At 50.3% G+C, this 16,260-nt stretch overlaps 7 protein-coding genes across 7 annotated transcripts; 1 reads left to right on the plus strand and 6 right to left on the minus strand.

Annotated features, from left to right (window-relative positions):
• Window positions 1–1,564: 1,564 nt before the first annotated feature.
• On the minus strand, window positions 1,565–2,613 carry N7506_010536 (uncharacterized protein; the record flags this gene model as incomplete). Its single annotated transcript, XM_056959829.1, has 3 exons — window positions 1,565–2,134; window positions 2,205–2,460; window positions 2,555–2,613. 3 exons carry the CDS (start codon window positions 2,611–2,613, stop codon window positions 1,565–1,567), a joined length of 885 nt encoding a protein of 294 aa, XP_056809219.1.
• A 1,365-nt stretch (window positions 2,614–3,978) lies between these two features.
• On the minus strand, window positions 3,979–5,205 carry N7506_010537 (uncharacterized protein; the record flags this gene model as incomplete). Its single annotated transcript, XM_056959830.1, has 3 exons — window positions 3,979–4,071; window positions 4,113–4,661; window positions 4,729–5,205. 3 exons carry the CDS (start codon window positions 5,203–5,205, stop codon window positions 3,979–3,981), a joined length of 1,119 nt encoding a protein of 372 aa, XP_056809220.1.
• Window positions 5,206–5,785: 580 nt separating this feature from the next.
• Window positions 5,786–6,597, minus strand: N7506_010538 (uncharacterized protein; the record flags this gene model as incomplete). Its single annotated transcript, XM_056959831.1, has 2 exons — window positions 5,786–6,169; window positions 6,190–6,597. The coding sequence occupies 2 exons, from the start codon at window positions 6,595–6,597 to the stop codon at window positions 5,786–5,788; spliced, it is 792 nt and encodes a 263-aa protein (XP_056809221.1).
• Window positions 6,598–7,373: 776 nt separating this feature from the next.
• On the minus strand, window positions 7,374–8,169 carry N7506_010539 (uncharacterized protein; the record flags this gene model as incomplete). Its single annotated transcript, XM_056959832.1, has 2 exons — window positions 7,374–7,704; window positions 7,784–8,169. Coding segments are annotated over 2 exons (717 nt in total), but the record flags the coding sequence as incomplete, so codon positions are not given.
• A 750-nt stretch (window positions 8,170–8,919) lies between these two features.
• Window positions 8,920–9,433, minus strand: N7506_010540 (mitochondrial 37S ribosomal protein uS8m; the record flags this gene model as incomplete). The annotated part of the gene is given in 2 exon segments (XM_056959833.1): window positions 8,920–9,279; window positions 9,290–9,433. 2 exon segments carry the CDS (start codon window positions 9,431–9,433, stop codon window positions 8,920–8,922), a joined length of 504 nt encoding a protein of 167 aa, XP_056809223.1.
• A 506-nt stretch (window positions 9,434–9,939) lies between these two features.
• N7506_010541 (uncharacterized protein) lies at window positions 9,940–11,522 on the plus strand (the record flags this gene model as incomplete). Its single annotated transcript, XM_056959834.1, has 2 exons — window positions 9,940–9,977; window positions 10,046–11,522. The coding sequence occupies 2 exons, from the start codon at window positions 9,940–9,942 to the stop codon at window positions 11,520–11,522; spliced, it is 1,515 nt and encodes a 504-aa protein (XP_056809224.1).
• A 564-nt stretch (window positions 11,523–12,086) lies between these two features.
• N7506_010542 (uncharacterized protein) lies at window positions 12,087–14,126 on the minus strand (the record flags this gene model as incomplete). The annotated part of the gene is made up of 1 exon (XM_056959835.1): window positions 12,087–14,126. One exon carries the CDS (start codon window positions 14,124–14,126, stop codon window positions 12,087–12,089), a length of 2,040 nt encoding a protein of 679 aa, XP_056809225.1.
• Window positions 14,127–16,260: the final 2,134 nt, after the last annotated feature.

Consider the following 16,260-nt stretch of genomic DNA (forward strand, 5'->3'; position numbering starts at 1 on the left):
TTACGATTGGCGAGCCTTGGGTCTTGAAAAGCCTCCATAGGGCTAGGTATATCCATGGATCTACACCACGCAATATGACTGAAGAAGCTCAACATATGTAACAATTTGAAAAATCCACATAAAATTCCCGAGGTCTCCGACACAAATGTTGTGTCCAGATGCCATCAAAAGAACCTTGGGGTTGTCATTGATGGAAAACCATACCGAAACTGTTGGACACTACATTTGCCCGAGACGTCGAACTTGGCAGAGTGCTGAAATCCTGGTTCGGATCGAGTGTTTATGATCAAAGGCTTACTGCCTATATGGGATGTTTGAACATTGGAATCAAATCGCGCACCAGGATAGTCTCGTGCAGAACCTCTGAAGCCTTCCAAGGTTTGACGCTGGCCGTCCATCTATATATCCAACCCGACATAGCCTGTTCTTACAAGTGCTCGGGTGATTGGCTCGATACAATTGTGGCAGTCTTCAATGTTGGATGTCCTAAAATCTGTTGGAGACCAATTCTTACCTTTCAGATTCCAAGATTAAAAACAAGCATGTTTATTTGCCCACGTGCGGCATAGCACACTGAAATCTTATGATTGAGATGGGTTGTCGGCATTGAAATTGTTGTTTTGGCTCATATAGGCACAAAGTTAAAAATTTCCATCAAGCAGTTTCGTGGTCTAGCGGTTATGATTTTCCGTTAACAATTGTTTCAATAACAAGTGTTCCGGAAAGGTTCTGGGTTCGATTCCCAGCGAAACTATTTTTTGCTTCGGTTGGGAGTGAATAAGGCGGATCTGAGTGGAGCGATGTGGAGCTTCTTTTTTACATCGCCAACTGACAGACCGAGAGTGGATGATCAAGGACTATACACGCCCAGAGTTCGAAGAATATCAAACTGAACGGAGCTGAAGGCATTAGCAGACAATGCAAAAGATTGAACCACCCAAGCGAGTAAAATTAGAGATATAACATGAGACACGGGCATAGACTGCATACAAAAAACGGCGACATCAATCGGAGACAAAATGACTTTGGAATCAGAAATCAAAGCCAGAAACGTTTCACATAATAGGACACACATAAGACATGACACAGAAATAATCGAGACAACCAACCCGAACGCCCGAAGAAAAAAAGAACATCAAACCGAAAATACCAACAAAAGCCTCCGATACAATATTGAATTCCTTTGTGTCGCTGGATGACACTTCAATCTGGTGTAGATATAATCCTTTCTGATCTGCGAGATGATCATGATTGATCTATACTCGTGCTGAGGTGACAGGCCACGGCTGTTTGGCCGACCTGAGGGGGCATCAATCATTCCTTCATCTGGGCTGGGTAACTGCCTGGGAGGTGGTTCCGGATTGGGAATTACAGTGTGTTCCAGGGGTACATTTCCTCCAAGGGGGTGGGGGGTTCAAGTGGACAATGGGTGATCCAGGGCAATAGTGAAAAGAAGAAAACAAAGCCAGCGCAATCCAAGGAGTCTCCACGGCAAAGAATTATGAGGGTGGGCTGTCCAAGAAACAGGATTGAGAAAGACGGCTGTCTTCCATCCAAATGAGATTCAAGGGTTTGCAAATCTCACTCGACGACCGCGTCGCTCAAGGATCAATTTCTCGGTGTCCACATAAAGACAATCGAGAAACTGCATCGCGCTGGAATCCTTGAGGATTTTGGCAACTTGGATTCCCGCAGAAATAAGTTGTAGCACATTCCGGTCGTCTTTGACAGGCCGGGACTGGTGCTTGGCAGCATGGCGCATCTCCAGGGAGTTCTCCAAGACAGTGATGAGCTGCTTGATTTGTCGGTTGTATAGGAGATGAGCCGGGATACGTCGTGTAGTCGCCAATCGCTTCAACAAGTGTACCCACTCTGTCCACTCGCGGTCCGAGGGAACCTTGACAGGTCTCTTGTCCTGCTCGATGGGAACTCGGAACTGGTACTTTGCGACAAAGTCATAGGCACACTGGGATAGGCGGTCGTTGACTTTGTGCAAGATGTTGTCTTGCTCTGAGGCATCGAGGTTAGTAGGGAGCTGAGGGAGCTCTTTGTCCTGGGCTGCAATGGCCTGTGCGGAAGGTGGCTCCAAGAGCTGATGCGGGCCATCAAATTCATCCCGGTTGGAAGTCCGCCTCTGGGAGTGATAGTGTGGGCTTCCTCTGGGCTTTTCGGCAGCTCGCCGGCTGTTTCTTTCCATAATATACTCTGGGGTTTCCGGGGGGGCTCATTACTCCAAGGTCCCGCCTCAGGGCATCTCGAGGCAGGTGGGCCGGGTGGCTCCATTCATGGGTCCTGGGTGGCTGCATTGGTTGTCCAGCGGGAGGGTAAGAAAGTCTTCCCATTGGGGGATTCATCATAGGAACTGGAGCTCCGTAGCGAGCCTGAGGGTCGAATTCCATTGACGCTAGATGAGCTTGGCGGTCGTCTCCGTAACCATATCCATGGGGTGTGGATGGTGACCTTTTACCATTTAGTAACAGTCACCAGAGTGGGACCCGCCGATGACAGCGAGGGAATAGGATTGTTGCATATGTGGGATAGCGATAGAAAATACCTTTGGTGATAGACCACAGGCGAGGCTGCCTGGGTTCCATACATAGGGTGTTGAGCCATGGTGCTGCTGTTGAAAATGAGCCTCGGATCTCCAAATCATTTTGACGGTTGTGGGAGCGGAGTGGGGAATGGTGGTGACTGATTTTGCTGACCTATGGCGAGACCAAGAATCCAATTTGGCGTTGAGTGAGCTTGCACACGATCCAAGGCTTGCTGGCAAAGAGAACGGATGGGCCGAACCAGCCGTCAATGGGTGAGGAAGGACTGGAAGCATGAAGATAGAATAGTCGGACAGGATTCTATACCACGGCCTGACCTAATAATAGACAGTATGACTTGGTGGAAAGAGATGAAGAGATCGATTTGAGTCAATGCTGTGATCGATGAGCAAAGAGCAATGTAATATAATGCTCCCTCGAAAAGCAATCGGCTCCGATCAGTTTAGTGTGCCTGACAAAGGGGGGGACGGAGCCCACAGAGTTTATGCAGCGGCATCGTAAGTGGATTGAGAGCCGCGCTAGAGGCCTTTACACCAGTGGCGTGAGTGGAGAAGCAATCTATGGAGATGAGATCTTTGTTGCCTGGGAAGTCTCGACTCTGCGACCAATGGTGCAACATAGCCCGGGTGTTTTTTATTTCGGATACGTTCAAGATCTCGATCGATCATAAGTCACGGTGTACCAAGCTCGTTGGCAGAAGAGGCGCTACGAAACGCTCATGTGGGTGCATGAGCATGACATTGGTGGGACGGCAAGCATTGTGATCCAATGGCTCGATCTTCACGGACTTAGGACGACAAACCCCAGTATCCTGTACTCCGTATGCCGCGCCACTCTCATCCTTCAACGATCGTAACGGTGGAATTTGGGCAGCAAGATGTTGGGTAGGAAATGCGAAGAACCGGGGGGTTCCAGTCTAGGACGTCAATGGCCTATGGCTACCCAAATATGCAGACGAAGGGGATGATCTGCGCTTTCGAATGCCTTGGAAGAATGATCAATATGAGCTGAGCTTGAGGCAAAGTGCAAATCCCGTGACGTGCATTACCCTTCGTTGGGCACTCGGGGGGATTTTTCTCCCTTGGAGCCCAATCCCAATAAGCCGCATGGACCATGTCTCTGGTCAGATCCGGTTGAAACACATATTCTAATTGAACCCAGTGGGGAGCACCGGAAATTGTTGAAACTACTCGTATTTCGGCCCAACTAGAAGCCCAATGACCTTAGAGTCCGGGATGTTATCAATACCCTAGTAGACTCGACTCTGGCTGTGGGAAACCCATACTTACCCGGGTAGATATGAAGTCATACAAACTAAGAAACGCCTCTCAAGCCCACGAAAATCATAATGATCGGATTATTCGCAGGGTTAAAGATCCCCGAAGCAATTTACCAGGGAAAACTCTATCTGAATTTTCGGCAGAGTTTACAGGGGGCCGTCTGTCTTCCCTGTGACATTAATGATTTGATTTCGAGAGTTGACCAGACGAGAAGCGTAGTCCTGGGACCGTGAGTATGACTGGAAGACGGAATGGAATCCCGTGGCCGGTGTTCACTTACCTCGCAACTCAAACGGATGGCTTCTTCGATACCGATGCGAGCCTGATACCCCAGTATCTTCCTTGCCTTGTCGCCACTGGCATATCTAACGGCACATGCGTCTCGAACACTCCCACGACTGAGAGTTGCCGTCGTACCCATCACCCAGGTGACAGTCTCACACGCCAACCCAACCATATACGCCATGGTCTCTGGGATGCGGACTTCGAAGGGCGGAAAGTGCCCGAACTGTGCCCAAACTGCCAAACAGAAATCGCGAAATGTGATAGGTTCGTTATTTTGAATGAAGAAGGCCTCACCGGCGGCAGTGCGAGAGGACAGCAAATTCTCGATGGCTAGGACATGGGCATCGGCGACATTGTCGACATGTGTGATATCCCACATATTGAAACCATCGCCGATCAGAAAGGAGGTTTCTCGATTTGCAATGCATGCATGGATAGCTGGCACCAGTTGACAGTCTCCTGGTCCGCAGAGTACCGACGGTCGAAGGGCACATGTAGCCATACTGCTGCTGGAGGCCTTGAGCACAAGTGCTTCTGCAGCCGCCTGCAGGGGAGAATCAAATCGTTAGTGCATTTCGATTCCCGATATAGAGTACTCGCTGGTCCCCCACCTTGGACTCTCCATAGATGGTCGATTTGGGTGATGAAGGCCACCCCTCATCAATGTTGGGATATGAATTGAGCGTATCATCAGTCACCACACAGCACGAGCTTGTGTATACAAAGGCTTCCACGTTAGCCCGTTTGCATTCATCGAGCATGTTTCGTGTACCCTCGACGTTGACCTTCCAAACTTCGGCTTCTAGTCGGCGACGGAATCGCTCAGCCAAACCGGGGATTATTCCAGCAGTGTGGACGACCACATCTGGATTTACCGTCTCGAAGGCCTTCTTCAAGGACTCATGCGATGTGATGTCCACTTGCAGATATGCGATGCCGCTTGGCAGTACTTGATCCGCGCTCGGGGGGTTTTGGTCGATGACGGTGATGGCACACTCCGGGTGTTTTTCTGCTAGAGCTCGCACTATTGCTGAGCCTACAAAGCCGGTACCACCAGAGATCATAAGCCTCTTCGAGATCCGACTCATTTTGAATGGGTTGTAAGGATGAAGAAAGCAAGGGTTTGTTGTGGGGGAGTTCCGACCGGTCTACCGCTAAGTTGTACATCATCACCTTCCAGGGTTGTTTGCAACTAATTTTTCGCTTACCCTGTCTCAAAACGGTGGCCATATGGGCTGTCGGTTTTTGATCATGTGCGCTAATAATTTTGTGAATTTCGTCTTCACCTCTGAGGTCATCCTCGCCCGTATGTATGTGACCACCACTAACCACTCGAATGCGCCTCGGGAGCTTGTACAACTCGGTACAGCTTGGCCAGTTCACATCTGGGGTCGGCATAACCTTACTGCCATACTCGTGTGCAGAAAAATTACCTAAAAGAAATCACAGGTACTGCGCAATACATCATCAAGAGCCTACACCTAGACAGTCAATGGAATAGCTTTTATCTCAACCCTGGAAAGCTTCAGATACCTTCTAGATAGTACTTTCATCCATGGATGTATCAAGTCTTGCGAGCAGTGTTTATTTGTACCAATAGATCTTAGTGGTACTGGATCAAGATGCATTGCATATGCGTACAGTATTCAGCATTAGAAGTCCCAAGGTCTACCTGGGTAATTCAAAGACAACATGCACATGGGGATTGACTTGTTGTAGCCCTAGGTCAAGCCCCAAGTCACTTCCTGCTTGGTTTCCACCCTCAACCTGAGATTCTGCATCGGTGCATCCAGGAGCTCGTTCCTTCAACAAAGCCATGACCGTCCTGAGCCCACCAAAGACACAATAACCTCTAGCATCTTTTGCCAAATTTTCTAAAGCGGGCAATAACTTCTCCTCATCTGTCCGAGTTGCAATTGGTTGGATTTCGTTGTCCCCCATGTTCTTGATAATGTTGCACATGCCAACCTGAAGAGCTTTCTCATATCCAAACTCAACTCGTATGTTCTTGCGCAGTTTGCAATCGAAGGTAGCTGCAATCGCTTCTCCAATCTGGCACAGTGAGAACAGACCATTAGCACGTGTCTGAGGGTCTGCATCTGTTCCGCAATTCTTGGCGATCGATTCGATAATTGCAACAATTTTCTCCGTGATTTGAAGGAAAGTCCGCCTGATTTGTAGTCCTTTTCCATCCAATCCCAGACTTTTTGGGCCTGGGCCTCGAAGTCAAGGACGCGAGGTGTCTGAGGCGTCTGATCAGGGACTGGCTCTTCTAGCATAGCCATGATATCTGGGTGCATTTGTGCTGCCCGAGTAAGAATTTCGCGAATTTGAGGTGCCTTGAGCTTTGCAACGCGCCCAGAGGCTGTCTTTGCTCTTGCTTGTTGCTCTGGAGTTTCTTTCCCCTTTGCTGACTTCCGAACCCGCGGCGCGGGAATTGCCGGCATTTGTACAAGTGGGAAGCCGGTTGATGTAGGCATTTTTGGTGCTGGATTGAGGCTTTTGGTTTGATGAAACAAATGGGCCCTGGGTGGTTTGACGCACGAGGAAAGATACTCGCGTAGGGATGGAAGGTGCTACTGAGTAGTAGCTGTACAATAAAGTAGCTTGACAAAATAGTAACCCCAAAAAGCGAATTTAAGGGGAGAGTGAAACGCGTAAAGGGCGATTCTGCGGACGCGTTGATGGAACGCGTGTGGTGGGTTTGTTAACAAGCGAAAGTGGAAGAAATTGCAGATCTGACCTTGACATAAGCTCTGTTTTTCACTGAGGGAAAGAGAAAAAAATAAGAAGGGAATCCCTAATTGCACACCTTTAGCGCCGAGATATCGGATACCTAATTGCACCCCCGCTAGTCCAAAAGTAGCAGTACAACTGTGTACGTTCTGCAAGCTGGCTACCACCAAAATGATCAGATTTAGGGAACGCATTTGTCCACCCAAGGATAACCTGCTCCGTACTCTGTACGCAAAACCTATATAGAGTCTATTCCCCGGACTTTGTGAAACTTGCGGTGGTATAGATCGGGGTTGACCGCCTCTAGCGTGTCTTAAACACAGCAGACTATACCCTTTTGGGCTAGGGCATTTTTGGACCCAGCATTGTATATGGATTGGCGTGGAACTACATACATATGAGAACTTGGATAATTCGCTAAGCTGTAGTTGAAACCATCATATTTCTTCGCAAAGCAGTATTCACAGGCTGAAGAGTTGCCCATGTGAATGATGTACTATCGACTGTCGAATAGATTTGCTCAATCGTCCAAGACTATCACTTCGCGTTGTTCACTTCGATCCTCGCCATCTTCAACCCCGTCCTCTCCATCATCCTCGCCATCCTCGGCTCCTTTGTCATATTCATCTTCCAGCATCGCAATTACCTCCCCAAGCCCGTTGAAAATGCCATAACTCCCAGCTATTTCGTGCAGCTCAACAAATTTTGGGTAAAGAACCTCCTGGTCTGTCTGATCCTTGATGGACTGAATCTCATCTTCCCCCATCGATTGGAAAATATTGCGCATCCCATTCACCAGAGCGGAGCTCACTTCGTAACTGTTTCGCACCTCACGGCCAATAACATCGCCACTAGAAAGGCAAACTGTTTTTCCGATCTAGCACGGAGAGACCATTGAGGCGCGTTTGAGGGTTAACGTTAGGACCACACTGCTTTGCGATTGCCTTGATATCGTGGGCGACATCCGAGGCAACTTCAAATGATTGTTCATACTGTGCTGCGCCGCGCATGGATTTGTAAGTGATGTTGATTTCTCTCCAGACAGAGCTCGAATAGCTGTCGAAATTGACAACGCTGGATCGCTCGCGCTCACGCATAGCAATGACCGCATCGTTCAGCATGGCCATAACTCCCGGGTAGTTTTGGGCTGCTAATGTGAGAAGACTGGACCTTTCCGTCTGGCTGAGTTGGCCAACAAGCTCAGAAGCTGTCTCTGTTGCCTTTCGAGAATTTGGGGCTTCAGCTCCTCCCAAGTGTGCCTCGCCAGTTGTGTTGGCTGAGAGCGCTTGATAGGTGGTTCTGCCATTTCTGCCGAATCTGTATCAAAGTCAGAATATCAACAGGGATCTAGACACACACTTCCAGAGCTGCTAGGACACATACAAGTAGACGATGAAAATAGCGGAACGAGAAAGTAGAGATATGAGAACCAATCACAATGTAGTCGGGGGAAGGAGAAGAAGAAGAGAAAGAGGAAGAAGAGAGTGGAGCGGAGCGCGACTTGAGAGACGCGTCGATGGCTCTGGGAAGTATAAGTGAGCAGCGAATGCAGTGGGGGTAAAACTACGTAGAATCTTCATAAAATTGGGAAGTAGCTTGACCCAGGCCCATCTTAGTTTGTGTCAAGGAGCAATTGGCTATTTAGTTGGTGCTGAAAGCTATGGGCGGACGTGAGAGTCATCCTACAATCTACGATCGATTTGAGGCCAGATCCGCTACATTGTTGCAGATCAGGTTGATGGATGCAAAATGATATATCGAAAGATAATATGACGAAAAGGCATGAGTAATTCAAGTCATAATCTATACACTGCATCACATTCGGGACAGCTGCAAGATTACCAGCAGAGCACGCAGAATGGGAGATACACACAGACATCTAATATACAGATCCTTGACCTAGGTATTATCCCAACAGTCACAAAAGGACGAATCTCGCGAAGAGACAGCGCTGCGACGAACCGACAAAACTCCAAAGTAGATGCAAAACAGGAAAATAAAACACCCCAGAGGGCTAATCCAAACCCCCGGACCGGGGACATGTAGCCACTAGAACAATCGCAGTTTTATAGCACACGGCACAGAACCAGTCCACCCAGCTTCTTTTCAACACACTCGCGAGCCTCGAGGATGCCGCGGTCTGTGGAGAGATAGAGACTCTCACCCGGAGACCGGATTCCACCCACGAATTGAGTGTCTTCACCGCGAACCACGCGACGCAGTCCTTCCACGTCAATGTTGACCCGTCGGGTGGGCTTGCTGACCATCTTGACCTTGCCAAGGACTGACTCGTTCTGCCAGTACTTCAGGCCGATCCACAACCGCCTGGAGGCGACATTGTCGCGGGTGATAGACTCAATGCCTTCGACTTCATCGTTGGCCGCAGGGTAACCAAGGATAGGGTGAGCGGGGGGGAGGAGTCGGGCCTCCGCGGACCACGGAAGAAATGTAGCCGGAGTTTTGGAGGGCGAGGGAGAGCTTCAGGTGAAGATTGCTGTTGGGGATTGAGGTGAGGGCGAGGCGTGCCTTGGTGGCATTGTTGAGGTGAGCGCAGACCGAAGAAAGGTTGACGAGAGACATGGTGACTTTGCGACGGTAGCAATGAGGCCCTACCGGCGGCCGTTCGGAGAAGATAGAGAGATTGGAGGTGATTAACGGTGGTCGGTAGATGGTGATGGCGAGAATCACGGCGCTAAGAAATGATCGATGATCACGAAGCTTTGCAATTGACCCGGGTAAGAGACAATAGGCGACAGGAGGTCGGTGATGCAGCGCCGACTGGAGATGCGATTATTTGGGGATGAGAATTGCTCTCGGAGAAACGTGGTTCCGGAAAATCGTCCTCCAGGTACCCGGTACTTTCCCGCCCGCAGCGCATGTGTGTGATGCCCAGGTATTAGTACCCCCTCATCACATCACATAGCTCTAAGCGCCCAACTTTGCATTGGCGGTTGGATGCTGGCGTCTCACAGGCTGACCCCTCAGCGTCAGTTAGAAATAATAAATACAGTCCGCGGCCCCTCTTGGGTTTTCCATTCTACATATTCTCCCTCGTGCATGTGTACTTCGTTTCCACTTAAATAACTATGCCACCCTTAGCAGGCGAAGAGCGCCTTGTGACTTTGTGAGTTGAGCTGACTGCCCCGCAGATCATCCCATGCTTTAGATCTTGTCTAATACTAGACAAATCAGGTTCGCCGATATTCATTACTATTTCACAGAGCCAACTCGAAGACCTCTACCATACCACCACCGTTTTGACAAAGGCTCTTACCTCTATATTTATCATAACGCCGCCCAGAACAAAGCCAGGATCGAGATTGCGAACAATCCTGGATCTCCGGAACAAGATGCATTCTGCGGGCACTTGGATAAAGTCCATATACGGCACTCCTCTCAATTTCCGACTCTCTGTACACTAACAGTTGAGGACTCAACCTCGCCTCAGCAACAGCATTACCCATCAGACGTCTCCACTCAGCACGAATGGCGTCTACCCAGCGGGGATCCACGTGCCGAGTCCAAGGACTTTCGGGACTTCCCTCGTCTACACACGCTGGACATCTACTTTTGGGGCGTCGAGGATTCAACCCAATTCTTGGATGCAGCCGTGCTGCTCCTGTCGAGCTCGCAGGTCGAGACGGATCGGGAGCCTGCACCACAGCAAGAGCAGCCGATGAGCTCGGTGGTCCAGCAGCTTGAGAACGTCGCGGTCTCAGATCCAGCTTACCAGAACGGGCAAACACCAAACTCTCGATCTGGCCAAACAGCAGAGGCACCCACTTTCCAGCCACCACCGCAAATCAGCAGCTTCCCGCCTCCACCTCCAAGTGGCCCACCAGCCGAGCAACAATCCAGCACCGGTCCTTCTCCTGTCGAGGAGAAGAAAGACCCAGCTAGCTTCGCCCCGCTGCCATACAACCCTGCCGCTCCAGCAGCACCAGAGCCAATTCAACACCGCGAAAAGACGCCTCCACCAGAAGATGGCATGACCGGCACAGGTCTAGCAGCGGCAGTAGCAGCCGACAATGGCATTCCATACACACCTCCAAACCAGACAATCGGAGGAGCTGGCGTAGGCGTGTACGCCTCTCCACCACCCTCAAACCAGGGCCCAGGGCTGCAATACGCAGGCCCACCAGCCTACACATCTCCTCCGCCTAGTGCTGGTCTTCAGCACTCGAACTCTTTCTCTGCCGTCCAACCTTCGACCCAAAGTCCGGCAATGGCCGCTCCTTCGTACCCGCAATCGTTCATCAGTGGACAGGGACACCCCAACAGCCGACAAGGCTCTATGTCTTTTGCACCACCGCCTCAAGATCCAAATGCTCATCTCTTTGATAGGCAGGTGTATGGTGGCGCGCAGTCCCAGACGCCACCTCAGCATCAGGCTACGCCTCTAGGTGGATACTCAAACTATTCCTATAATCGGACATCGGCGCAGAACGCACAGCCTCAACCTCAGCAGTTGCAACGTGCAGGCTCCGAGTATGACATTCATAGCCAGGTCTACAGGCCCACAGAGATAGAGGCTGGCCACCACAACCAGAAATATGCACAGAAAGCTATGAAGAACCCAGGGCAGCGGCCTAGGAAATTGGAAGAGAAAGCCGAGCGGTTGGAAGGTGGCATGAACAGGTTCTTGAAGAAGCTTGAGAGAAAGCTATGAGTCGGCTTGCTAGGGGAATGTAACTAGTACATTACACACTTCAGGATGTCTGTTGACGGTCATATTATGCTGGAGCGTTCGCTTTTTCTCTCGTTTCTTTCTCGCGGCCGCTGCGCGGTCTCATGAACATGCATTTCATAATCTATTGCCTATGTGCGATGGGGACCTCCCCTAGCTGAGGACTAGAGACGAAGCATTTGTATATGTTATGTGAACCCGCTTTATTGATGAAAACAAATTGCTAAATTTGATGATGCCCTAAGCGCTAAGAAAAATATGCTCACAGAAACGGCACAGAGAATGCAAAAAGTAAGTAGACAGCCCAGCATGGAGAACATGAGGATGCTAGGAACAAGAATAGAAGAAACCCCGGGGAAACTCAAATGGTTGAAATGCTCGAGATCAAGCTCGAACCTGGAAAAAAAAAGAGGCTCACGCTCGGTGAGGCAGGAAAGGAAGCAAGGTATGTATATGATCAGAAGATTAAAAGGTTGTTCCAGAACGTATCGAAGCCCAAGGTTCCGCTACCAGGAGAATATGGGACAAGTCAAAAGTGCACAGCATTTAGTTCAGGGCCAGATTGGTGATGTCGAGAGCGACATTGCTTGACTCGGCCTCAGGCGAGGGTTGCACAGCAGGAGCAGACTCCTTGGACTCAACCTCAGCAGGAGCTTCCTCTGTGGGTTTGGCCTCTGCAATTACAGCCTCTGTGGTTTTCTCAGTGGGCTGTTGTGCGGGCTCAGAGGTTGCCTCGGTCTTCTCAGAGACCTCAGCTGGGAGGTCAGCAGACTTGGAAGACTGAGCCAGTTCTGGTTCAGCTGCGATAGTCTCTTGCTCCTCAAGAGTCTCGGAATGGACATTCTCGGCGGATTCTGAGCTCTTAACGGGCTCTTCGGCAGGCGCTTCGGATTCAGTCACGTCATTGCTGACGGCAACCTGTTCAACCTTCTCCTCAGCGGCTTCGGGAATAGGCTGAACAGCAGGCTCTGTCTTGACCGGAATTTCCGAAGCTTCCACAGCCGGAGTAGAAGTCTCCACAGGTGCTTCCTCAATGATGGGCTCAGGGATTTCCACTGACTTCTCATTCGACTCGGAAGCAGGCGCGGGAGTGGGTTCCACGGCAGCTTCATCAACCTGAACCAGGGAAGCTGTCTCTTCAATGGGCTTCGCAACAGCCTCGGGCTGTTCCTCAACCGTAGCCTGAGCAGGCTTCACTGGAGCAGACTCCTTTGGGCTGATAGGAATAGGCTGGACCTCATTCTCTTTTTCGCTTTCTTGCTTCTTCTGGGGAGGCTTGGAGGTGTTCTTCTGCGCTACAGAGCCCTTGTTCAGCGCAGGCCTCAAAGTCGTGCTGTTGGGCTTTGTGTCAGATGTGCCACGTTCCGCGACCCTTCCAATAGAGGGCCTGGGTGCCTTGTGGGCAGTGGTTGTCTTTGCTGTGGGCTTTGCATCAGCCTTCTCCTGAGCTTGTAACTTGTTGGCAGAGCTGGCGGTAGGTCTCATCATTCTTGCGAGGAAGCCTTCATTGACCGGCTTGGTATGTGTATCATTGGCTGATTGGCTTGGCAATGAAGGACGAGATGCCTGTCTGCGGACGCTGGCGGTCGGAGTTGTCGCACGCTGACTTCCGACTGCGCTCTTGAGAGTTGAGGGTTTTCTATGAAGGGTGGAGGTGGCAGTGGTGCGGGCGCTAGGAGCACCTGTGCTTCCAAGCTTCCCGGTAGATGATTGGGTTTGCGGCGCTGTCGAGCCAGTCGCACGCGCGGGTCTGACTGGCGATTTGACTCGGGGTCGGGTGGACGCGCTTGTGGCAGACGGTTTCGAAGCATCTTGGGCAGGGGTCGCGCCTCGGGTCGATCGCGCTGTTGTCTTAGGGTTCAATGAGACGCGACTCGGCTTGTGCGCTAGAGCATTGGAACGCTCCTTGGCCAGTTCGCGGGCCGATGGCTTGGGGTTTGTGCTGGTAGCGGGCTTGGCAGCCGAAGGCGCTGCGGTTGATTTCGGCTTGCTGGCTACATTGCGTGCAGGACCCAGCGAAGAAGGCTTCTTCTTTGCAGTTGCAGACGAATCTGAGTTGTGTGAGAGGGTATCGGATCTCTCCGATTTTGATCCGGTGGAGACATTCGTCTCGGTCTTCTCTAGGGATGGCTCCGCTTTGGGTTCTGTGTCGGTGTTTGTCGCGGTGGTTGTTTTGAGAGTTTGGTCAGGTTCTCCCTTAATTTCCTTGTCTTGTTCTGGCCGGCCATCGGCCATTATCTGACCCAGAGTCGCGTTCTGGGGGTGCTCTAGGCGGCTGAGGGGAGTGGGGGAAACCATTGTTTGTCGACCGGACTCCGTCTCTTCCGAAGTGATTTTTGGACCAAATATACCAGAGCTGTCGCTGCGCCCGCTTGTTTTCCTCAACGGGGAAGCTGGGTTGGATTGCACAACACCGTCAACGGTGATGAAGCTGGCGCGGACTTTGGATAATTGCCGAGCGGTTCCCGAGGAATCGGACGCAGCTGGAGATCGGCCGCGAGATGGCGGGGAGGCGACGGGGCTCTGATTCTCGAATTTGGCGAGCAAGCTGCGTACGCCGGGGTGGTGAGGGTTGTTATCGGACATGATACAGGATACGTCAGTTCGGCGGGAAGGGTGGGATGAATATAGGGGTGAGGTTCAAAAGAAAGCTTGGAACGGTGGGACTGCTAATCGGATAGTGGCAGATCCCACTCGGTCCCAGTTCAACTGCAAACACGAAAGATGAATTGGAAGAAGAGGCGAGGGTGTGAAGAAGATCCAAAAACTATTACATACATCGCGCTAGTACGGGCTAGCGTCAATAGACAACGGCCCTTACTTTCAGGGGCTCCTTGACGATTTAATTTACTTGTATTACTTGAAACCCCCCTATCTCTGAAACAATGAGGACACTTTGTAAGTAGTTCTCTGGACTATGTGTCATAACTACTGTGTACACGTTTCCATTGTTCAAATAGCCGCAGATCGCGAGTGTTTCTGCTGTACAAGTAGACGAGCTGAAACCTTGAAAGGACATCGCTCGTGGTAAGCCCTTCATATGGGGTAGTAATCGTCATTATGTACCTAAAGCATGCATACTAATTTAGGTGCATGTCGAGGATATAAGGCTCTTGGGTTCCAAGGTTCTCTCGGCTACTCCCTAGGTGTACCGGATTTCCCCTAGACTTTCCCTATAGATCCTGGATTCAGAGAATCTCGATGAGTGCTTGCTGAGCACCAAAAGAAATGGACCAATTTATTGAAGTGTGTCTCTCACATAGCTAGTCCTGAACCTCCATCATTTCCTTCTTTCCCCACCTTGAGATTCTTTGTGCATTGTGGTCAAATGCCTAGGTGGAACCTTATGTCTTTCTTTATACTCCGTATGAGGCTATTATCTTTGTTGCATTGTCGTTTCCATGGGACATGCCAGGTGTATTTTCAACTACCGATGTTCACTAAACACCGCACTCCATCTCCGTACTCCGTACGTTGTGATTCAATAGTTAGATCCTTAGATCCTCCCAGATGACAATAGTAACTCTTCAGCCAATGAGAGACAAGTATGACACGTGACGGCTCTAAATGTTCCAAGTAGACCTCGCCAAACGCGGGTTTGGGTTGGGTTTTCAATTTCCTTACCCGCCCATGGGCAACCCACCGCGGGTTTTGGCCTTGATGAACCCGCCCATGGGCTCTTGGCGGGTACCCGCGGGTTGCCCAAAATACCCAAAAACATGCATAAATCGTGGATAAACTTGATTAGTCATCTGGTGTAATTTTGGTCATTTATTTCTGTAACGCTTTTGAGTGGATATTACACTGAAACTATGAACGCCATCGACCTGGAAATATATATTCTCTAAATGTAGATCACTGCCCCCATCGCCCTGCTTTACACATCTGAAGGGATTACAGGCCACATTGATGATTTTATGTAAATTCATCAATTGAGAATCTTTCGAGTGAGCTCAAAAATATTATCCTTAGTTCGATCATTTAAAATCAGTGTTTTGGACCTTCTCAGTGTCCTCCCAAAGTCGTATTCATCTCCGGGCGGGTTGGGTTGGGTTGGGTTTTGGGTACCCGCGGGTTTTACGCGACTCAGGAATAGATAGATCCAAACGCACGACGCGACTGGAACAAAATCCACAATCAAGTACTCAAGATGAAAAAAATCCCCCCTTCTTCCAATACCAGTGGCCTTTTACTTCAGTATGGCGTCTTCTTCCTCATCATCGCGATCAATACATCGGCCTTTCAGTCCACTGCTCTCCATTGAGCCGTCATCTGACGGCTTCTTGGATTCTGACATTCAATCCCCCGTAAGAAAATGGTCCTTTCCACTAGCCTCTGAGTGTTGCGGCGCTACCTACTTGTATACTAAGATGGACCGCAGCCTTTGACAGGACCCCGCAAAACGTACGACATAACTACTCGAAGACCTCCAGCGACACTCCGACGTGTGGGACCTCAGCACAGAAAGAAATGGATTGCGTACGAGTCGCATCTAGAGACAGAGTTTCTTGAATGGTGGAAGGAAACAGAATACGGCCAAAAGCTGAACGGAGAAGGCCAATCCCAGATCAAATGGTCCACCGGATCGCGTCACGCTGATGTGTGGAAACACTTTGACCAGGTGGCTGATATTGATTCTGGGCGTCCTCGAGTCATCTGCCAGGCTTGTCTCACTGTGCTTGATCATCCACAGTATAAAGGGAATGGGACAAGCGCCATG

Source organism: Penicillium brevicompactum, assembly GCF_028827555.1.
Source record: "Penicillium brevicompactum strain IBT 35665 chromosome Unknown utg000006l_segment0_segment0, whole genome shotgun sequence".
NCBI classification, from domain to species: domain Eukaryota; kingdom Fungi; phylum Ascomycota; class Eurotiomycetes; order Eurotiales; family Aspergillaceae; genus Penicillium; species Penicillium brevicompactum.